This window comes from Hemicordylus capensis, chromosome 17, assembly GCF_027244095.1.
Source record: "Hemicordylus capensis ecotype Gifberg chromosome 17, rHemCap1.1.pri, whole genome shotgun sequence".
In the NCBI taxonomy this organism is placed as follows: Eukaryota; Metazoa; Chordata; class Lepidosauria; order Squamata; family Cordylidae; genus Hemicordylus; species Hemicordylus capensis.
In genome coordinates this window covers 8,523,033-8,540,767 of record NC_069673.1, presented here as the reverse complement: position 1 = coordinate 8,540,767, position 17,735 = coordinate 8,523,033, and the positions used below count along the sequence as shown (strand labels likewise).

The 17,735-nt window shown below is 50.3% G+C and overlaps 1 protein-coding gene across 4 annotated transcripts in view; it reads left to right on the top strand.

Annotated features, from left to right (window-relative positions):
- Positions 1–17,735, top strand: part of CDK5RAP2 (CDK5 regulatory subunit associated protein 2) — a 130,604-nt gene that overhangs the window by 43,367 nt on the left and 69,502 nt on the right. For all 4 annotated transcript variants that reach the window (XM_053282557.1, XM_053282556.1, XM_053282554.1 and 1 more), the window contains exons 15-16: positions 5,946–6,043; positions 9,835–9,962. In XM_053282557.1, coding sequence (XP_053138532.1) covers positions 5,946–6,043; positions 9,835–9,962 — 226 coding nt within the window. The remainder of the gene's footprint in view (positions 1–5,945; positions 6,044–9,834; positions 9,963–17,735) is intronic.

Here is a 17,735-nt window from a genome sequence, read left to right as displayed (position 1 = left end):
TTTAAAATGGCTCCCCCCAAAAAGGGGCTTAAAGTCTAAAAAAGAAACCCAATATAGGCCCCAGCAACAGCCACTGGAGGGATGCTGTGCTGGGGATGGATAGGGCCAGTTGCTCTCTCCCTGCTAAATACAGAGAACCGCCACTTTAGGAAAGGTGTCTCTTTGCTCAGTTACCATGGGTGAATAGTCATAGGCTCTAAACCCAGTGTGGACAAACCCTTATTTAGAAGATCATGTGCTTAAAAAAATTATTTTATTTTAAAAAAGAGCATTGCAGAATGGCCATGGCTCAGTAGCAGAACACAGTTTTTGCATACAAGGTCTTGGGTTCAATTCCTGGCAGGGCTAGGAAAGGCCCCTCTCTGAAACTTGGAGAGCTGCTGCCAGTCAGAGTAAATAATACTGAACTAGATGAGCTCTTGGTAGAAGGCAGCTTCCTGTGTTACTCAAGAGCCCTGCGTGTCCAGTGTCTGAGTTCAGAAGGCTCAGTCTCTGCGCGAGCCTGGGAAAGAGCCCTGTCTGAAACCCCCAGAGAGCGGCTGCCAGTCAGTGGAGACCAGGCCTGCTCAAATTTGCCCCCCAGCTGTTTTTTGGACTCCCATACTCTCCAGCCACAGTGGCCAATAGCCAGGGATTATGGGAGGTGTAGGCCAACAGCTGCAGGAGGACTGAAGTTGAGCAGGCCTAGTGTAGACCATGGACCCACAATCAGAAGACCCCCCCCCAGTCTTGGAACCAGCCTTGGCGCACTGAAACATGGTAGTTTCTTTCTCCATCCTGCCCCAGTCCGGCCGAATGCCCCCTTTGTCCCAATCCTACATGGTTTTAATTGCCAGATATAAACATTGTTCTTCCACCAAGCACTTGGAGTACCCAGAATGCTCATTCTAATTTTGGTGTGCTGCTGTCTGCGGTCGTGAAATTATACTGTGTTTTACTGCCTGGCTCTGAAATGATTGTTTTATTCAACTGTGGATGGCTGTCATCCTTATTTATGGCAATTTTAATGTGGCCGTGTTTTCTTGCTTTGAAACTGCTCTGAGTTCTTGTTTGAAGGGGGACCGGGCATGGTTTCTATATTGGTGGGCACATCTCCACACCAGATTGGCCTAGCCTGTTGATCACCTAGACAGGATCCCTGCACATGGAGTTCTGTGTGTCCTTCAGTGCTCCCTCTAACAGAGATTCCCAGATGTGGTTGACTACAACTCCCAGAATCCCCAACGGCAATGGCTTCTGCTTGGGGATTATGGCAGATGTTGTCAAGAACCTGTGGGAATCCCTGTTAGAGGGAACACTGGTGTCCTTGTCTCTTTTGGAAGATGACATTGCTGGACTCAACTGGGCAGATCCTCATCCGCTCGCGGGAGAACTTAAGAATGGATAGGCAAATCTTGTGCTCGGTATACAGTAGGGGTGTGCAGAATGTTTCGACATCAAAACATTTTGACTCGAAATGAGCCGTTTTGAGTTATTCAAGCACGAAACAGCTCACCCCTTAAATAAATAAAGGGCTTATTTTGAGCTCGGAGCAGAAGAACCCCTGTTTCGATCCAGACATTCCAAACACATTTTGGAGGCCTGTTTTCCCTTGCTGGTTGGTTTTCTGGCACTGGCTTCTGATTGGCTTGCCATCTCCTTGCTTCTTGGTTGGCTTGTTATCATACAAATCAAGTGTTGTCATGGGCAACTGTGTCCCCATTGGCTGGGAGGAGGGAGGAGGGAAACACAAAAAGAGAGAATTTCAAAATTCATTCAAAGGGACTGGGAGGCAGAGAGAGAGCGAGCCCTTTTGCTGTGTCTCTTGAAGAAGAGGCATAGCGGAAGAGGAGGATACAGCAGAAGAGGAAGGAAGGTTTGATTTTGTGATTTTCTCAGCACTGAGTATAATATGCTGTGCTATTGCTGCTATAACAATCTGGTTTTGCTGGATCTCAGATTGACAAAGGCAGAACGTGGGTGCCTTCCTTCCTTGAATTATGGTCTGTTTTGTTTGAGAGATAGTGTTGTGGCGAGAAATGTACTGTTTGTGTGTGATATTTTTTGATTGCTGTGATGAACTTATACTGAGTCAGACCCTTGGTCCATCTAGCTCTGTATTGTCGACCCAGACTGGCAGCGGCTTCTCCAAGGCTGCAGGCAGGAGTCTCTCTCAGCCCTATCTTGGAGATGCTGCCAGGGAGAGAACTTGGAACCTCAGATGCTCTTCCCAGGGTGACTCCATCCCCTGAGGGGAAGATCTTCCAGTGCTCACACTTCTAGTCTCCCATTCATATGCAACCAGGGCAGAGCCTGCTTAGCTAAGGGGACAAGTCATGCTTGCTACCACAAGACCAGCTCTCCTCTTCTAACATCATTCACCTGTCACTGCACCGATCATGTCTTCCTGCCCCTCCTGGATTCAGCACCAACGCCTTGCCTTTGCCCTCAAAGGTCTCCATAACATCTGAGGATGGAGCTGCAGTTCAGCGGTAGAGCATCTGTTTTGCCACCCACCCACCCCCAGTTTCAGCCCTGGCAGCATTTCCAGGTGGGGCTGAGTGCGACTCCTGCCCGAAATCCCAGAGAGCCGCTGCCTGTCACTGTAGAGACAATCCTGAGCAAGAGAGACTAAGGATCTATCTCGGGGAAGGCATGTTTCCAGCTTCCTGTGTTACTTTTCCCACTGACAAAAATGAGCTTTAGGGCTTTTAGTGCACTTGGTGATTGCAGTCTCTCTCTTTCTAAGAGGATGGGGTCAGAGCTCAATGGTAGAGGATAGGCTCTGTATGCAAAGATGCTGGTCTTGTGGAAGCAAGCATGAACTGTCCCCTTTGCTAAGCAGGGTCTGCCCCAATTTGCATTTGAATGGGAGACAATGTGTGAGCACTGTAAGATAATCGCCTTAGAGAATGGGGCCTCTCTGGGAAGAGCACCTACCTGCTTGCATGCAGAAGGTTCCAAGTTTCCTTCCTGGCGTCTCCAAGATAGGGCTGAGAGAGACTCCTGCCTGCAGCCTTGGAGAAGCCGCTGTCAGTCTGGATAGACCAGGCCTGCTCAACTTTGCCCCCTCCCCAGCTGTTTTTGGACTACAACTCCCATAACCCCCAGCCACAATGGTCAATAGCCAGGGATTATGGGAGTTGTAAGCTAACATTTGCAGGAGGGTCAACATCCTGCAGTAGACAATACTGAGCTAGATGGACCAATGGTCCGACTCATTATATGGCAGCTTCCTATGTTCCACAAGGTCATGGGTTCAGACCCCAGGATCTCCAGACAGGGATGGGAAAGACTTGTGCCTGAAACGTTGGAGAGCTGCTGCCAGTCAGTGTAGACAGTCCTGAGCTAGATGTACCAATGGGCCTACTTGGTAGAAGGTAACGTCCTCTGTTCCCCGCTTATCTAGTTTCATTCCTGCCAGGGACCTTCGCTCCGGAAGCTCCACTGCCCTCAGCCCTCCAAACGTCTCCTCCTGCTCTCTCAAAACAGCTTCTGCCTTGACACTTTGTGCTTGGAATTGCTTCCCAGAAAGCTGGCAGGGTTCTCAGTCTTTTAAAACCCACCTCTGGCATTATCCTGCCCTCTCCAAACCCTAAAGCCAACGGATGCATAACTGCAACCATTGTGCATTCCCACCCTCTTTTTTAACCCTGACCCCATGTTCCTCCCCTTCCCCTGTTGTCCTGCTTTGCTCTGATGTCTAAGTTGTGAACTCCTTGGGGCAGAGACCTGTCCTCTCATTCTTGGTAATGGGCCATGAATGTGGAGAACGCTAGAGAAATACTAATATTGCTAATCATCATCATAAGGCAAACTGCTGCATTAGCAGCTGCTAGGCCTGAGTTGAGCTGGCCCTCTTCCCCCTAAAAGATCAGTAGAGGCCTGATCAGTCGTTTTGGAGGGTCTGGGCTGACACCGGTCAAGGTGCCCTGGGTCCAGCAGAAATTGGGCAGTGGTCCACCAGCTGGTCTGTCTTCTGACCATCACTAGTTGAGCTTGCCTTCGGAAACATCCAGGTAGCAGCCTTTCCCAGCGACTCTGGTTCTCTGTGTCAAGGTGCGGGATACTTCATTAGCCGCCTCTGCATTACTGCCGGGAGGGCGGGGGCTACATATCTGCCGCTTTCTTCGCAATGCGTTGGGGAACTTGGCAGAATAATTCACTCCCACACCTTTCGCGGGAGAGACTGTAATCGTATGCAGAGGAGATGATGATAGACATGCCTTCCAAGGGCCTCTTCCTTTGTGGAGCTGTCAGGCATATCCGAAACACAAAAATTTGGCTCTGTCCCTGCTGGGATGGGGCAGAAAGGGACTCCCAAAGACCATCTGTCCCAACACGTTGGTTGGGCGTTGGGGACGGAAGTCTGGTGTGCTGATGGAGCTGATGGAGCACCCTTGGGCTGAGGGTGCGGAAGCCTCTTGGATGGGCTGGGCAGCTGGTCCTGAGCTTGGACTTCAACAGTGCCATGCTATCATAACTCCTCTGTCCTCTGAGGCCCAGTTTCTGTAGGTGGCGTCCACTAGCGCAGGGCTGGGCAAACTGTTGTTGAACTACAACTCCCATCATCCCCAGCCACAATCGATGGCCCATTCCTGCAGTTGCAGTTGCTGTGACCCCAGCACCCTGGCAGGTTCCACTGCTTAAAAAAAGAAAGAAAGCAAGGTGGCCCCAGTAAAGTTCTGTCAGGGGGCATTGTGGGAAATTAACATGCCTGCCGCCCCGCACTGAAGGGAGCTCTCCCGCAGCTGCCAAGCCAGACCTACAGGGCCTGCTGGCTTGGGAAGGGGCATAACACTTGGCCAAGGATCCCCTCAAACCTGGAGGGGCGAAGGGCGCTCTGATGGAAGCCTGAATGCATCTGGTTTGCTCAGTGGAAGCATCATGAGCATCCAGCAGCAGCTTTGTGAGAGCCGTCTCCGGTGTTTCACCCATCTCACTCCTCTTTGGTGTTGCCCCCCGCTTTCACTCCGCTTCTCCCCCAGCATATCCCTGCCCCACTGCCTCTGTTTCTCCACCGCCACGATTGTGCTCGACTCTCCTCCTGCTCCTCCCTTCATGATCTCCCTTGCTTCCCCTTACGCCTGTAGCCCTCTTCCAGACACCTCCATGATGCTGCTTCCTTTCCTTTCCCTTCCCTCAGTCCCCTCCTCACACCCTTTCTCTTGCTGCAGAGCCTTTGGGGGCAGAAAGACGACCGAGTTCCTCGCGGCAGGGGCAAAAGAGGAGCTTGGGAGAGGGATTCTGGGTAGACCGGAGGAAGGAAGGCCAGCAAGGAAGAGATTAAGAGTAGCCCGGTTCTGAGGAGGGCCAAGCGTGATGCATCTGAAACGGCAGCGCTGCCTGCCGCTTTGGGAAGCTGCCAGCGGATGAGGCCTTCAGCGAGCCCCCTGTGAGGAGGAGACGGTGTCCTGAAAACAAAACACGCACACACAGGTTCATCTTTCAGTCTGAAGTGGCCCAGCAGAGTCAGGGCTTGTGACCACCTTGGTGACTGTTGGGCTTTAAAGTAAGGCTGGACTACCCTCCTTCCTCTTCGACTCAACCCAAGCGAAGGTTAGATTTCAACCTGTGAGTCGAAGAAAGGGTGCATTTTGAAGCATTTTACAAAGAAAGCAGCCATGTGCAGTAGGACCTAGGAGGTGGAGCTAGAAGTCAGGGGAGTCCCAAGTTTGGAACTTGTCTCTGTTGTGAGCTTCCAAAGCGGCCTTAGGCACATGTCTCTCTCTCTCTTTCTGTTTCATCTTCATACCGAGCTGCCTTGATAGGAGTAGTATTGTGAAGGCTGCAAGTTAAAGTATGTGAACAACACTGAATGCTTGGAAGTGCTCTATAAATGCTCTTTACTGTGTTAGGCAGATATTCTGGACCACCTTTTCCCTCCTCGTCTCCTTTCTCAAACCCTTTTTCCAAGACAGCTACGCCTGAAATGTAACGAATCCATGGTTTTGTTTTTAACACAGAAAACAAAGGAATCTGAATATGCGGAACTGATGGAAGCCCTCCGAAGGGAGCGTGATACTTTTTCGACGCTTATAAAGTCTCTGAAAGAAACCGATGGGTGAGTGTCAAACGCAGCCTCTGAACGTTAAGGACGGACGCTGTCTGATGGCAGGTCTCTGGTCAGATCAGCATTTTGTCCGTTTCCAAAGAGTTTTACTAGTCAATAGGAATCATCCACCCTGATTCTATGAGAGTTGTGAAGGAACATAACATTCTCTGGGGTGACACAATTCAGCGTGTGGGCCATAAGTTTCATTTAGATTAAGATGTGGAAGATGGGTCCCCAGCCCCCTTCCTGCATGCGCAGTTTTTACATAAACAAAAGAGGAAAAGTGTCTTGTCGCAGATGCGTACATCTGCAAAAAAAAAAAAAAAAATCTTTTTTTAAGGGCCCAGGGTATATTTATTTGAGATCTAGACAGTTTGGAATGCTTGTGTCATGGTTCTATGTTTGTTTGTTTGTTTAAGAACGTTTATATCCCACCCCTCCAGTACAATACGGCTCAGGGCAGCTCACAACAGTAATATAAAATTTAACACAATAACACACAATGTAGTGTAACAATAATTAAAGCAAACCCAGTTAAACTTAAAAACTCATCAGGTTGTAGTAAAACACATTAAAAAGCCTCCGTAAACAAGTAAATTTTAAGAGCTTTTTAAAGATCGCTTGGACACCAGCCTTGAGGAGGGGGAGTCTATCCCAGCCTGGATTCGTGCCCTTGATGGGAGAACCTCAGAGCCATTGGAACTGGCACAGCCAGAGCCAATTGCTCCCTCCGAGACATCTTGTTCCCAGAAGCAGTGCCAGACCAGAGTCGAGTTGAGGCTCTGCAGACAGAACCGCTGTGTGACTTGTCAGATCTCCCTCTGGATGGGTAGCGGGGAGCTGGCCCATCTCCTCAGGAGGAGGGCTGCCTTGGGAGTGTTGGGACGCTCAGTCTTTGCCAGTGCCTTGGTGGTTGTATCTGCAGGAGCTTGTCTCTCCAGCACTTTGCCTTTCTGCCTGCTTGGCTGCCTCGCCTGCCCTGGGTTCGGACAGCTAGTTTCGTAGCACCAAACATGACTTGTCCCCTTGGCTAAGCAGGGTCTGCCCTGGTTTGCATTTGAATGGGAGACTACATGTGTGAGCACTGGAAGAGTCCTCCCTTTTGGGATGGGACTGTAGCTCAGTGGAAGAGCATCTGCCTGCCTGTAGAAGGCCCCAGATTCAATACCTGGCATCTTCAGATAAGGCTGAGAGAGACTCCTGCCTTTTATCAGCTTTGGCTGATAAGCCAACTGAGACCGTACCTGGACAGAGATAGCTTGGCTTTCACACTCTGGTAACCCCTTGCTTAGATTTCTGCAATGCGTTCTGTGTGGGGCTGCCTTTGAAAACAGCCCGGAAACTGCAGCTGGTACAAAATAGGGCTGCAAGATTCTTAACTGGGACTGGACGTGTTGATCATATCATGCCAGTGCTTCGACAGCTGCATAGGCTCCCAGTCTGTTTCCAGGCCCAATTCAAAGTGCTGGTTTTAACTTTTAAAGCCCTAGATGGCTTGTGACCAGATTCCCTGAGAGAGCACCTTGCCCCATATGTCTCTACCCGAACCTTAAGATCTTCTTCAGAGGTCCTCCTCTGGGTGCCCCTGCCAAACGAGGTGAGGCGGGTGGCTACCAGGGACAGGGCCTTTTCGGTGGTTTCACCTTGTTTATGGAATAGCCTCCTCAGTTAGGTTCACCTGGCTTTGTCACTTTGTTCTTTTAAATGCCAGGCAAAGACCTTTTTGTTCACTCAGGCCTTTTAAATTTTGGTTGTTCAGATTTGATCTGATTTTAAAATGAGCTTTAAAGCTGTTTTGTATTGTCTTTTGTATGCTTTTTTTTGTCTGTTATGATTTAATGTGTTATGTGTGTTTGATGTAAGCTTTAATCATCTGGTGGTGGTGGTTAACCTTGGAGAAGCAGCTGCCAGTTAGTGTAGACAATCCTGAGGCAGATGGACCAATGGTCTGACTCAGTATATGGCAACATCCTATGTTATATATCTTTACTTAATCTCACTGTCATTTTTCATATGGTAGTGGATGTTAGACTTAATTAGATCACCTCTTTCCACCAAGGAGCTCAGGATTTGCCCCCTTACCCCACCCTCCAGCCATTTTTATCCTTGTTTCAGCTTCATGAAGTAGGTCAGGCTGAGAGAGAATGATTGATCCAAGGTCAGCCAGCCTGCTGAGTGGGGATTTGAACCGGGGTCTTCTTGGGTACCAAAAACTGATGGTGCACCAACGTTCCAGTGAGGATTCTTGAGTAGTTTCTGATCCTTGTAAGAGGGTTTGAAAAAATATGATTGTACATTAACATATTCATTAATATCAAATTTTTACTGCATGTCATTTTAAATTGTCTGCTCCTAACTAATCTTAAAAAGCTGCTGACATAGGAAGACGTGACCTTTTTAAAAAAGATAGGTTGAGAACAGCTGCATTCTTGAGAGAGGGAGGAATTTGTGATTCTTCGACAGGGCGGGCAGAATCACAAGCATATTTATAACAGATTGGGGGTTCTGAGTTTGGATTGGTTTTTCCCCACTGTTCTCTGAGGAGGGCCACTTGTGACAGGGCTGTACCATTTCAGGTAGTGCCACCATTGGGGAAAAGAAGGAAAAAGGAATCCTCACACATAGAAAGCTATCATACCAGGGCGAAAGATTCTTGCCTCTCTGATGTGCTAATTTTCTGGGATTTCATTATTGTTATGGAGAAGCCTTCAAACACGCGGGTGTAGCTTGAAGCAGTCCAGCCCAGACACAGGGCACACCCCCTCTTCTGCTCCTGTGAGTCCAAGGTGTGAGAGCCAGTGTGGTGCAGAGGCCAGAATGTCCGAGTTCCACTGGAGAAACGGGAGCGCAAGTCCCCGCACAATCTGTGAAAAAGGATTCATTCACACAGCACATCATTAAACTGTGGAACTCTCTGCCACATGATGTGATGATGGCCACCAGCTTGGGTGGTTTTAAAAAGGGCTTAGACTAATTCATGGAGGACAAGGACTATCAACGGCTGCTGGTCTTGATGGTTATAGGATGCCCAGTCTCAGAGACAGGATGCCTCCAAATACTAGTTGCAGGGGAGCAAGAGCAGGAGAGGGGGGCATGCCATCATCTCCTGCCTGTGGGCTTCCAAGAGGCCTCTGGTGGGCCACTGTGGGAAACAGGATGCTGGACTAGATAGGCCTTGGGCGTGATCCAGTGGGGCTCCTTTTATGTTCTCAGAGCTTATTGGGTGACCTTGGGTCAATGTCTCTCAACTTAGCCCACCTCACAGGTTGGTTGTGAGGATAAGATGGATGTGTGTGTTTTGGTGGACGTGGCGGCAGGAAAGAACTGTGGATACTATCCTGAGCCCCTTAAAGGAAGGACAGGATGGAGATGTAATCAAATAAATTGATTGTTCAGGGATCCAGAATAGCAGAATGTATTGGAGATTCTTGTGACAAATTTTAAAAGCATATCAATTTGATATGGGGGCGGGTGAGGTGGGGGACGGGATGTCTCCAGTTAGCCCGTGAAGTATGCCTTGAAGGATCCCACCACTGCCAGAATGGGGCCAGACAAGTTTTTTTTAATATTCATTTTATGTAAAGATTTGTTTACTGTGCACCTCAAGATGAGAGGAATGCATGATTTAAAGAGAGTTTAGTGCTTGCTGCTGTGGGATGGAGTCTTTTATCGACGCCTTGATGTATAAAAGATGCCAGAGGTCTGCAACAAAATGTTCCCCGAGGGTTGATGAAGCTGGAGCCATCTTGCTTGAAGCCTCAGCCTTCTGATTTCTTCTTCTTCTTCCTCTTAAACATTAGCATAAATAACCTGCAGGAGGAGTTGAACAACGTGTTCATATTGCGCAGGCAGCTGGAGGAAGACGTCTTGGCCAACTGGAATTTGCAGAAACTGCTGGAAGAGCAAATCAAGGGTAGCAGAAGGGAAGGTAAGTGGTCAAAATGGCCAACAAAGGGGAATACTTTTCGCACCACACATTGTTAATCTGTGGAACTCTCTGCCATGGGTTGTGATGATGGCCACCAGTGGCCAAACTGTTGTGTCTGGAAAGCCCACACGTCAGCTCCATGCAGGCAACAGATCTCTGCCATTGTTGGTCTCCAGAAAAGGGAATCCAGAGATGCAGTGCCTCCAAATATTATCATTTACATTTTGTGTCCTGCCTGTCCTTTAAGGAACTCAGAGCAGTGTCCGTGCAGTCATTTCCAAGAGAGGGCTGTTGCACATGGTACCTCCCCGCTTCTGGGAGGGAGTGGGGAATGCTGCTGTCCTCAAGTCCTGCTAGTGGGCTCCCCAGAGGCATCTGGCTGGCCGCTGTGAGAAACAGGAAGCTAGCTGGTGTAGTTTTGGTCTGATCCAGCAGGGCTCTTCTTAGATACGAACATATGAAGCTGTCTTCTACTGAGTCCATCTAGCTCGGTCTTGCCTGCACTGACTGGCAGCAGCTCTGGGGTCTTTTCTACCCCTACCTGGAAATGTTGGGAATTGAACCTGGGACCTTCTGCCGGTCCTCTTCCACTGAGCTCTCTCTCCTCTGATGCCTCATTCCTTCCCTCCCTCCCTCCCTTGATGTTCTTACATGGGACATCTGCGAAAGAACGTGTCCTTCTCGGCTGGTGTAGGAGGTCACCCAAGCTTGGGATTACATCCCCCCCACATGCTCCAAAAGGCAGGAAGTAGTCATACTTGAAGATCCTTAACCCAGTGCATGTGGGCGGATCTCCTCAGTTCTACTTCCTGCCTTTGCTCCAGAAGGCTCGCATTACAGCTCGCAGGCTTTGGCCTAGTTAACTAGGCCTCTTCTTTTCTTCTGCTTATATTCCTATTGTTTTTGACTATTTCCAATCTATTCTTCACCTGGTATTCTACTACTATTAGTTCTCTCTAGTTACTAAAGAAAAAAGAAATAATAATAATTTTAAAATTTTTTTTAAAAAAAAATTCATATCTGTTCTTCTACTGTCCTTTCTGTTATTCGTTACCTCTCCTCGCCTCTTGCCGACCTTTTGGCCGATGTCCGCTAAAAAGACCTTCGGACTCCTGGCTATTAGGGAGAGATCCGCCCATCAGCGCCTGTTCCCGCCAAAAACTCGGGACTGCGCAAATCCTGTAAGGAAAATGGCAGATGTATCAGATGACCTTGCTGGCGCCTGTAGGCCACAGCGGTCCTCTCTGTTGCCAGATACCGGTGAGGAGACTGGGCGCAATCCATGCCACCAGCAATCAACCGAAGCAGGACGCAGGTGGCGGCACCAGAATCGGAGGCTTCCTGACAAGGAGGCCCCGTTGGTGGCCAGATACTGGTGAGGAGACTGGGCGCAATTCATGCCACCAGCAATCCACCGTAGCAGGACACAAGTGGCGGCACCAGAATTGGAGGCTTCCCTACAAGGAGGCCCCGTTGGTGAGAGAGCTTTCGCCTGGCAGCGCGAGCAAGGTAAGCCTGTGATGTTTGGCCTCGCCCCCCCCCAACTCCTTTCCCTAGCAGTTGGGCGTGCAGGAGGAGGACTGCCTCAGCGAGTATTGGGGCCACGCTGAAAGGAACGTCAGCAGGAGTGGCCGCCCCAGAGCCTGTCGGAATCAGACGGGGAAGACGTGCAGGATGATGAGGCAGGCGGTGCTGAGCCCGTGGATGGGGCGTCGGAGCACCCAGAAGGCCATGAACAGCTCCCCCCGGTAAGATCGGGACTTGCTCGGGGGGGAGGAGGTGAGTGCAGATGCCCCCTATGTGGCCCCTCCCTCAGGGCCTACTCCTACAGGGAATGTGCCTGATGCTGCCACTGTAAAGGGCTGGATTCAGGAGGCCGTTCAGGTCTCACTGGCAGCGGCGCTTAAAGCGCGGAAGCCTGCAAGGCATTGCAAGGCATTGCAAGGCATTGCAAGGCAGGCTGTGATCCATGTGTCGTCCTCAGACTCTCAGGAGGAGACGGTGCCCGCTAAGCAGCCCAGGGTGGCTATACGCCAGGACTCTGTGCCCTTGCGTAGAGGGAGGTCTTCAGATGAGTCTGGAGAGGACTCCCCAGATCTATTGTGACCCAGGGTCAGTGGGTCAGAGACATTGCTGGGCAACCCAGACAAGGGGCCCTCCTCCTCGGAAGAGGGGGAGATGATTGAGGACTCTGCTGCAAACTTACACAGTCAGAGGCTCTCTCTTATGGTGGATTTTCAGCCACTAATTAACCAGGCTATTGCTGCGCTTGATCTGTAGCCAGTTACAGAGGAACAGATCTCTCCTGTGTCCAAGGGCTCCTTGGTGCTGCCTAAGGCTAAGGTACCGCAGATTAAATCAGTGATACCTGAGGGCTTTACTAAGACCATCAAGGAGGAATGGGCAGCTATTGCGACTCCCAAAGCGTATGTTGACATTGGCTAGCAAATTGTACAACTTTGAGGAGGAGACTCTGGACTGGCTGAAGGTGCCACTTACGGTTGCTCACTTCGGGGCCCTACTTAGTAGCACAGTGGTACCCAAGGATGGGGACTCCTCTTCTAAGGAGCTAGAAAACAGAAAAGCAGAATCTGCACTGCGCAGGGCCCACGAGGCTTGAGCAGTGGCCATCAGAGCTGACACCACTGTGTCCTTGGTGTCTAGAGCATCGGTCTTGTGTATTGGCGAGTTACCCAATGACCCTCCCACTAATCAATCTAAGATGTGGCGTAAGCTACTTTGTCTGCAGAGGGCGGCTGCCTTTTCAGCGGATGCTACTCTGGACAGTGTTCAGTTCTCGGCACGTGCGGTCAGTGCAGGTGTCCTGGCAAGACGCAACATAGGGCTAAAATTTTGGAAGTTGATAATACGTCTAGGGCTAAATTAGCCGCTGTTCCCTATGCTGGGTGGAAAGCTAATTGGGAATGAGGCCCTGAAAGAGGTCCTCATTGAAACTAAGGATAACCGCAGGGCTCTGCCATCAGCTCCTAGGAAGAAGGACAAGAGTTTTAATCATAGACCGATGCAAACCTTCAGGGCGTTTAGACCTCAGTTTGTCAGAGGGAGCCTTTTAGGCCTTTTCGATCTCAGTGGAACAGATCCAGAGGCCAAGGCAGGCAAGGGTTCACTCAGCAGAACCATCAGTCTCTCGGAAACCAGCAGCGGGGCCCCCAAGCAGCAGTCCTGACTCCCACTCAGGCAAAGTGGGGGTCTGCCATTTGGCCTGTTTGGAAAGAATCCATCGACAGGTGGGTTCTTTCCATTAGCCTACACGGGTACGAAGTGGAGCTGGCCAGCCCCCCAGGAAACAGATTCCTCCTTACCCCTAGATCTGGGAAACCGGAAAAGCACAAGGGGTTGTCCATGGCCATTCAGTATCTGGTGGCTATAGGGGCCATAGAGGAGGTCCCACCTCTTCAGAGAGGCAAGGGCATCTATTCTGTGATTTTTACGGTGCCAAAGAAGGACGGATCGGCCAGGGCAGTTCTCAACCTACGCCCAGTCAACCGTTTTGTGATAAAAAGGAGGTTCAGGATGGAAACCCTTTGTACCATCTCAGAGGCATTGCAGATGGGGGACTACATGACTTCAATAGATCTCCAGGAGGCCTATTTACACATCCCCATTCATCCACGCAGTCGACATATACTCCACTTCTGCTACATGGGGAGGCATTATCAGTACAGAGCCCTTCCTTTTGGTCTCTCATCAGCCACCCGAGTTTTTATGAAGGTTCTAGTCTGCTAGTGGCCACTTTATGCACTGAGGGGGTCCACCTGTATTGTTACCTTGACAACTTGCTCAAGAAGGGGCAGTTCAGTCAGCTCTGTCCAGATCAATGTCTGTGTTACGTGCACATGGGTTTCTGATAAATGTGGGCAAGAGTCACCTGATGCCCACACAGAGCCTTCGTCATTTGGGCATGGTAATGGACACCTCAGTAGGCAAACTGTTTCTGCCACAGGATCGGATGGAGGTCTTAACGTCACTGGCTTGTGTGATTGCTTCGAGACTGTGGGCCAGCCTTCTCAGTCTAGCAAGTTTGTTGGGTCTCATGGTGGCGGCTATGGTCTCGGTGCCTTGGGCGAGGTTTTCATCTACGCCAGTTACAGTGGGGTTTCCTCCTTTACCAGTACAGGATTGCCCTCAAACGTGACAAGAACATTCCTCTCTAGGTGTCTCTTCGCAAGTCGATTCATTGGACGGCCCGGGGAACCTAGACAAGGGCAAGCTGTTCATAGAACCCGAGAGAGTGATGGTCACGACAGACACCAGTCTATCGGGCTGGGGGGCTCACTGTTGGAACAGTTCTGCCCAGGGGCTTTGGTCAGTGGAAGAGTTGCTCCATAGCATAAACTGGCTCGAGCTGTGGGCTGTCTTTCTGGCCCTAAGAGCCTTCACGCCCTTGGTGAAGGGAAGGAATATCTTAATGTGTACAGAACAACTTAATATCCATTCTGGACCATCATGAAAACAGAATTTCCAATGTTCGGGCAGATTGGCTAAGACGGCAGGAGATCCAGCCGGCAGAATGGGGCCTGCACCCTCAAGTATTTAGGTGGCTGACAGAGCAGCTGGGGTGTCCCCAGATAGACTTGTTTGCATATCCTCAGAATGCCAAGATTCAGAGGTTTTACTCACGTTTCCTGATGTTGGCGGCAGAAGAGACGGATACGCTATCGGTGCCATGGCCTCCGTGTCTGCTGAATGCATTTCCTCCAGTGCCGCTGCTCTCCCGTTGCCTCAGGAAGCTGCGGGGTTTCCGGGCATCCCTGATATTGATTGCGTCTTTTTGGCCCAGAGGGCCTTGGTTTTCCGAGATCGTCGACTTGACCGTAGGTCATCCACTCAGTTTGCCAGACCATCCAGTTCTGCTGTGTCGAGGTCCGATTTACCATCCTTGCATCTAGAAAGTGTTCAGCCAACAAGATTTACCAATCGACTTGGCGTAGTTTTCTGCACTGGACGGCAAAGCTCTCCCTGCAGCTGGACAAGTGCAGGTCGAGGGGATTACTAGGTTTTCTTCAGGATGGCCTTGCGCTTGGTCTGAAACCCAACACGCTTAAACACCAGGCGGCGTGCTTGATCCAGATGTTGTTTCCTCATCAGCGTTTGTTCAGGCGTGGCACCCTCTTCTATGCAAGTTCTTGAGGGGGGCAGCTTTGTTGTCTCCTCTGGTCTGCCATCGTTTCCCGTCATGGGATTTGCATATTGTGTTGTGGGGTCTGCAGTTTCCGCCATTTGAACCACTTTGATCTGTATCATTGCAGATGCTGTCCTGGAAGGTGGCCTTTTTAGTAGCTGTAACATCAGCCAGGAGGGTTTCTGAATCGCAGGCTCTGTCAGTTCAGAGTAATTTGTGTAATTTCTCTAAGGACTCTGTGAGACTTATCCCGGATCCTTCGTTTATCCCTAAGGTAAAGTCTCAGTTTCATCGTGAGGCGGTCATTTAATTACCTTCTTTTTGTCCGGATGCTCGTCACCCTGCAGAGAAGGAGTGCAACCGGACGCAGGCTTTTCGTAAGTCAGATGCTCTTTTTGTGGCCTTTAAGGCTCCAAGATGGGATGCAAGGTCTCTTCAGCCATTATTGCTCGATGGGTTCATTCATGCATTACGATGTTGTATGAAGCCCAGAAACTTTCAGTGCCTGGTCAGATTATGGCGCACTCAACTACATCGGCAGCCACTTCCACTGTGTTATCTTCACCGGTGTCCCATGAAGAGATTTGCAAGGCGGCTACTTGGTCGTCGCCTTTTACATTTTCAAGGCATTACAAGTTGGATGAACATGAAGCTGCCAGAGCAGCATTTGGTCGGAGGGTCCTGCAACAGGTCCTTCCGGGTCAGTAGCTCCAGCTTGGGTATTTCCCTCCCGTGGTTGGTGCTGTGGTATGTCCCAAGCTTGGGTGACCTCCTACACCAGCCGAGAAAGGTACATTGGTACTCACCGTGAAGGTGTCTTCTGGCTGGTGTAGAAGAGGTCACCCAAGGCCCGCCCGGGTTGTGTTAGGCTGGAGCTGATGATCTGGTTGTAGGGGGACAGTTTTTCTGTCTTTCTCTGCATTATTGTTTGTATATTGTTGTATATTCTCTGTTGTGTTCTGTGGTTTTCATTCCGTAGCTTGAGCTGTTTTAAGCACTGAGGAGATCCGCCCACATGCACTGGGTTAAGGATCTTCAAGTATGACTACTTCCTGCCTTTTGGAGCATGTGGGGGGGATGTAATCCCAAGCTTGGGTGACCTCTTCTACACCAGCCAGAAGACACCTTCACGGTGAGTACCAATGTACCTTTCTGCCTGCCCCATCTTGCTGCTGAGTCTTGAGAGTGGCGACAGAATGGCCCTTTGGTTTCCTGCAGCACCATCTCCCTTCGGTCTGCAGATCATGATCCAAATGGGAAATGAACAGACCAGTTATGTCGGATTCCTCCCCACATTGTGTGGTTAAGCAGCATCAACCTTCCTTTCTGATTCACTCCTTGCGGTCTGTTGCGCCCGTCGCAAAATGGAAATGCTGCACTGTCATTTAACCCGGCCCTTTCCCCCCTCGAGACCTGGGGTTCATTTTCACGAAAGCCCAACTCCAGCGGAATAATTCATGTCTCGCTTTCTCCCCCCCGCCCTGCCCCCTCCTCTGCACCTGGCCTGCAATTATTTCAAAACGCAATGCTAAATATGCAAATTATAATTCTGTATTAGATCCACAATGCATGCTGATAGCTAGCGGAAAATCTAATGTGCCTGAGATGTCAAAAAGGGACAAAGGCTTTGGCGGGTAAAAGTTCTTTCAATTAAAGGGAACGCTCTGTGTGGGAAGCAGCCAGTGGCTGCAATTTCTTCCAGTTTTACTAAGTTGGCAGCTACTGTAAACACACATTTTGTGTGATGATTATTCGTTAAATATATATACACACATACATATATGCTAGGCAGTCGTACAAAATATTAAAAACAAACATTTCCTTGCCCAGCATGGCCTAGAATCTAAAATAAACGTGTTAAGGCTCATATTAAAGCCTCCCGCCTCCCTCCTGGACAGCGGCATAGAAATGAGTCTCAGGCCTGATTCCCTCGTGACACAGAATGAGCTGGTGGAGTCATGGCACCGCTTCTGGCTGCAGGTGGAGGGGGTGTCATTTTTGGATGCTTTGCTATAGGGGAATCTCCCCGCTAGCACAGCATGGAACAGGCTACGTTTGAATGTTCCTCCAGTATGCTAGCTTTCTGCATGCAGGGAGACCCACCCGCCCAGTACAACTTCCCTACAAGTAGAAAATTAGCTGGGGGGAAAGTTCTAACACAAATGGTTCCATGCTGTTTGTTTCCCCTCTCCCTCTCTCTCAGGCGCGTAACAACGATCGGGCAAGGGGAGACAGTTGTCTGGGGGCCCCACTGCCTGGAGGGGCCCCCCAGAGGCACCTCACGTGACTCCCCATTGCCCCCTGCCCAGCCCCAAGGCTCCTCAGCCACTTGCCCTGTTCGCCGTCTCTCCAGCTTGTTCTCCTGGCCGGCAATCGAGGCAGCAGACAAGCTGCAAAGAGCTCCTTTTCTCCCGCCTCTCAGCTGATCGGCGGGTGGGCGGGGCTTCCACGGAGGCCTCCGTGTAGGCCGCAGTGAAGCCTGAACTCAAGTAGGGCCCAAGCCAGCCAGGAAGGAGGAGGCAGCCAGAGAGGTCTCCACTGTTCTCTGCAGCAGAAGACCCCTTGCTGCCAGGTAGAGTGTGAACTCCTTTTTGTGGTTACCTTCCCCACCCCCCCACCCGGATATATAG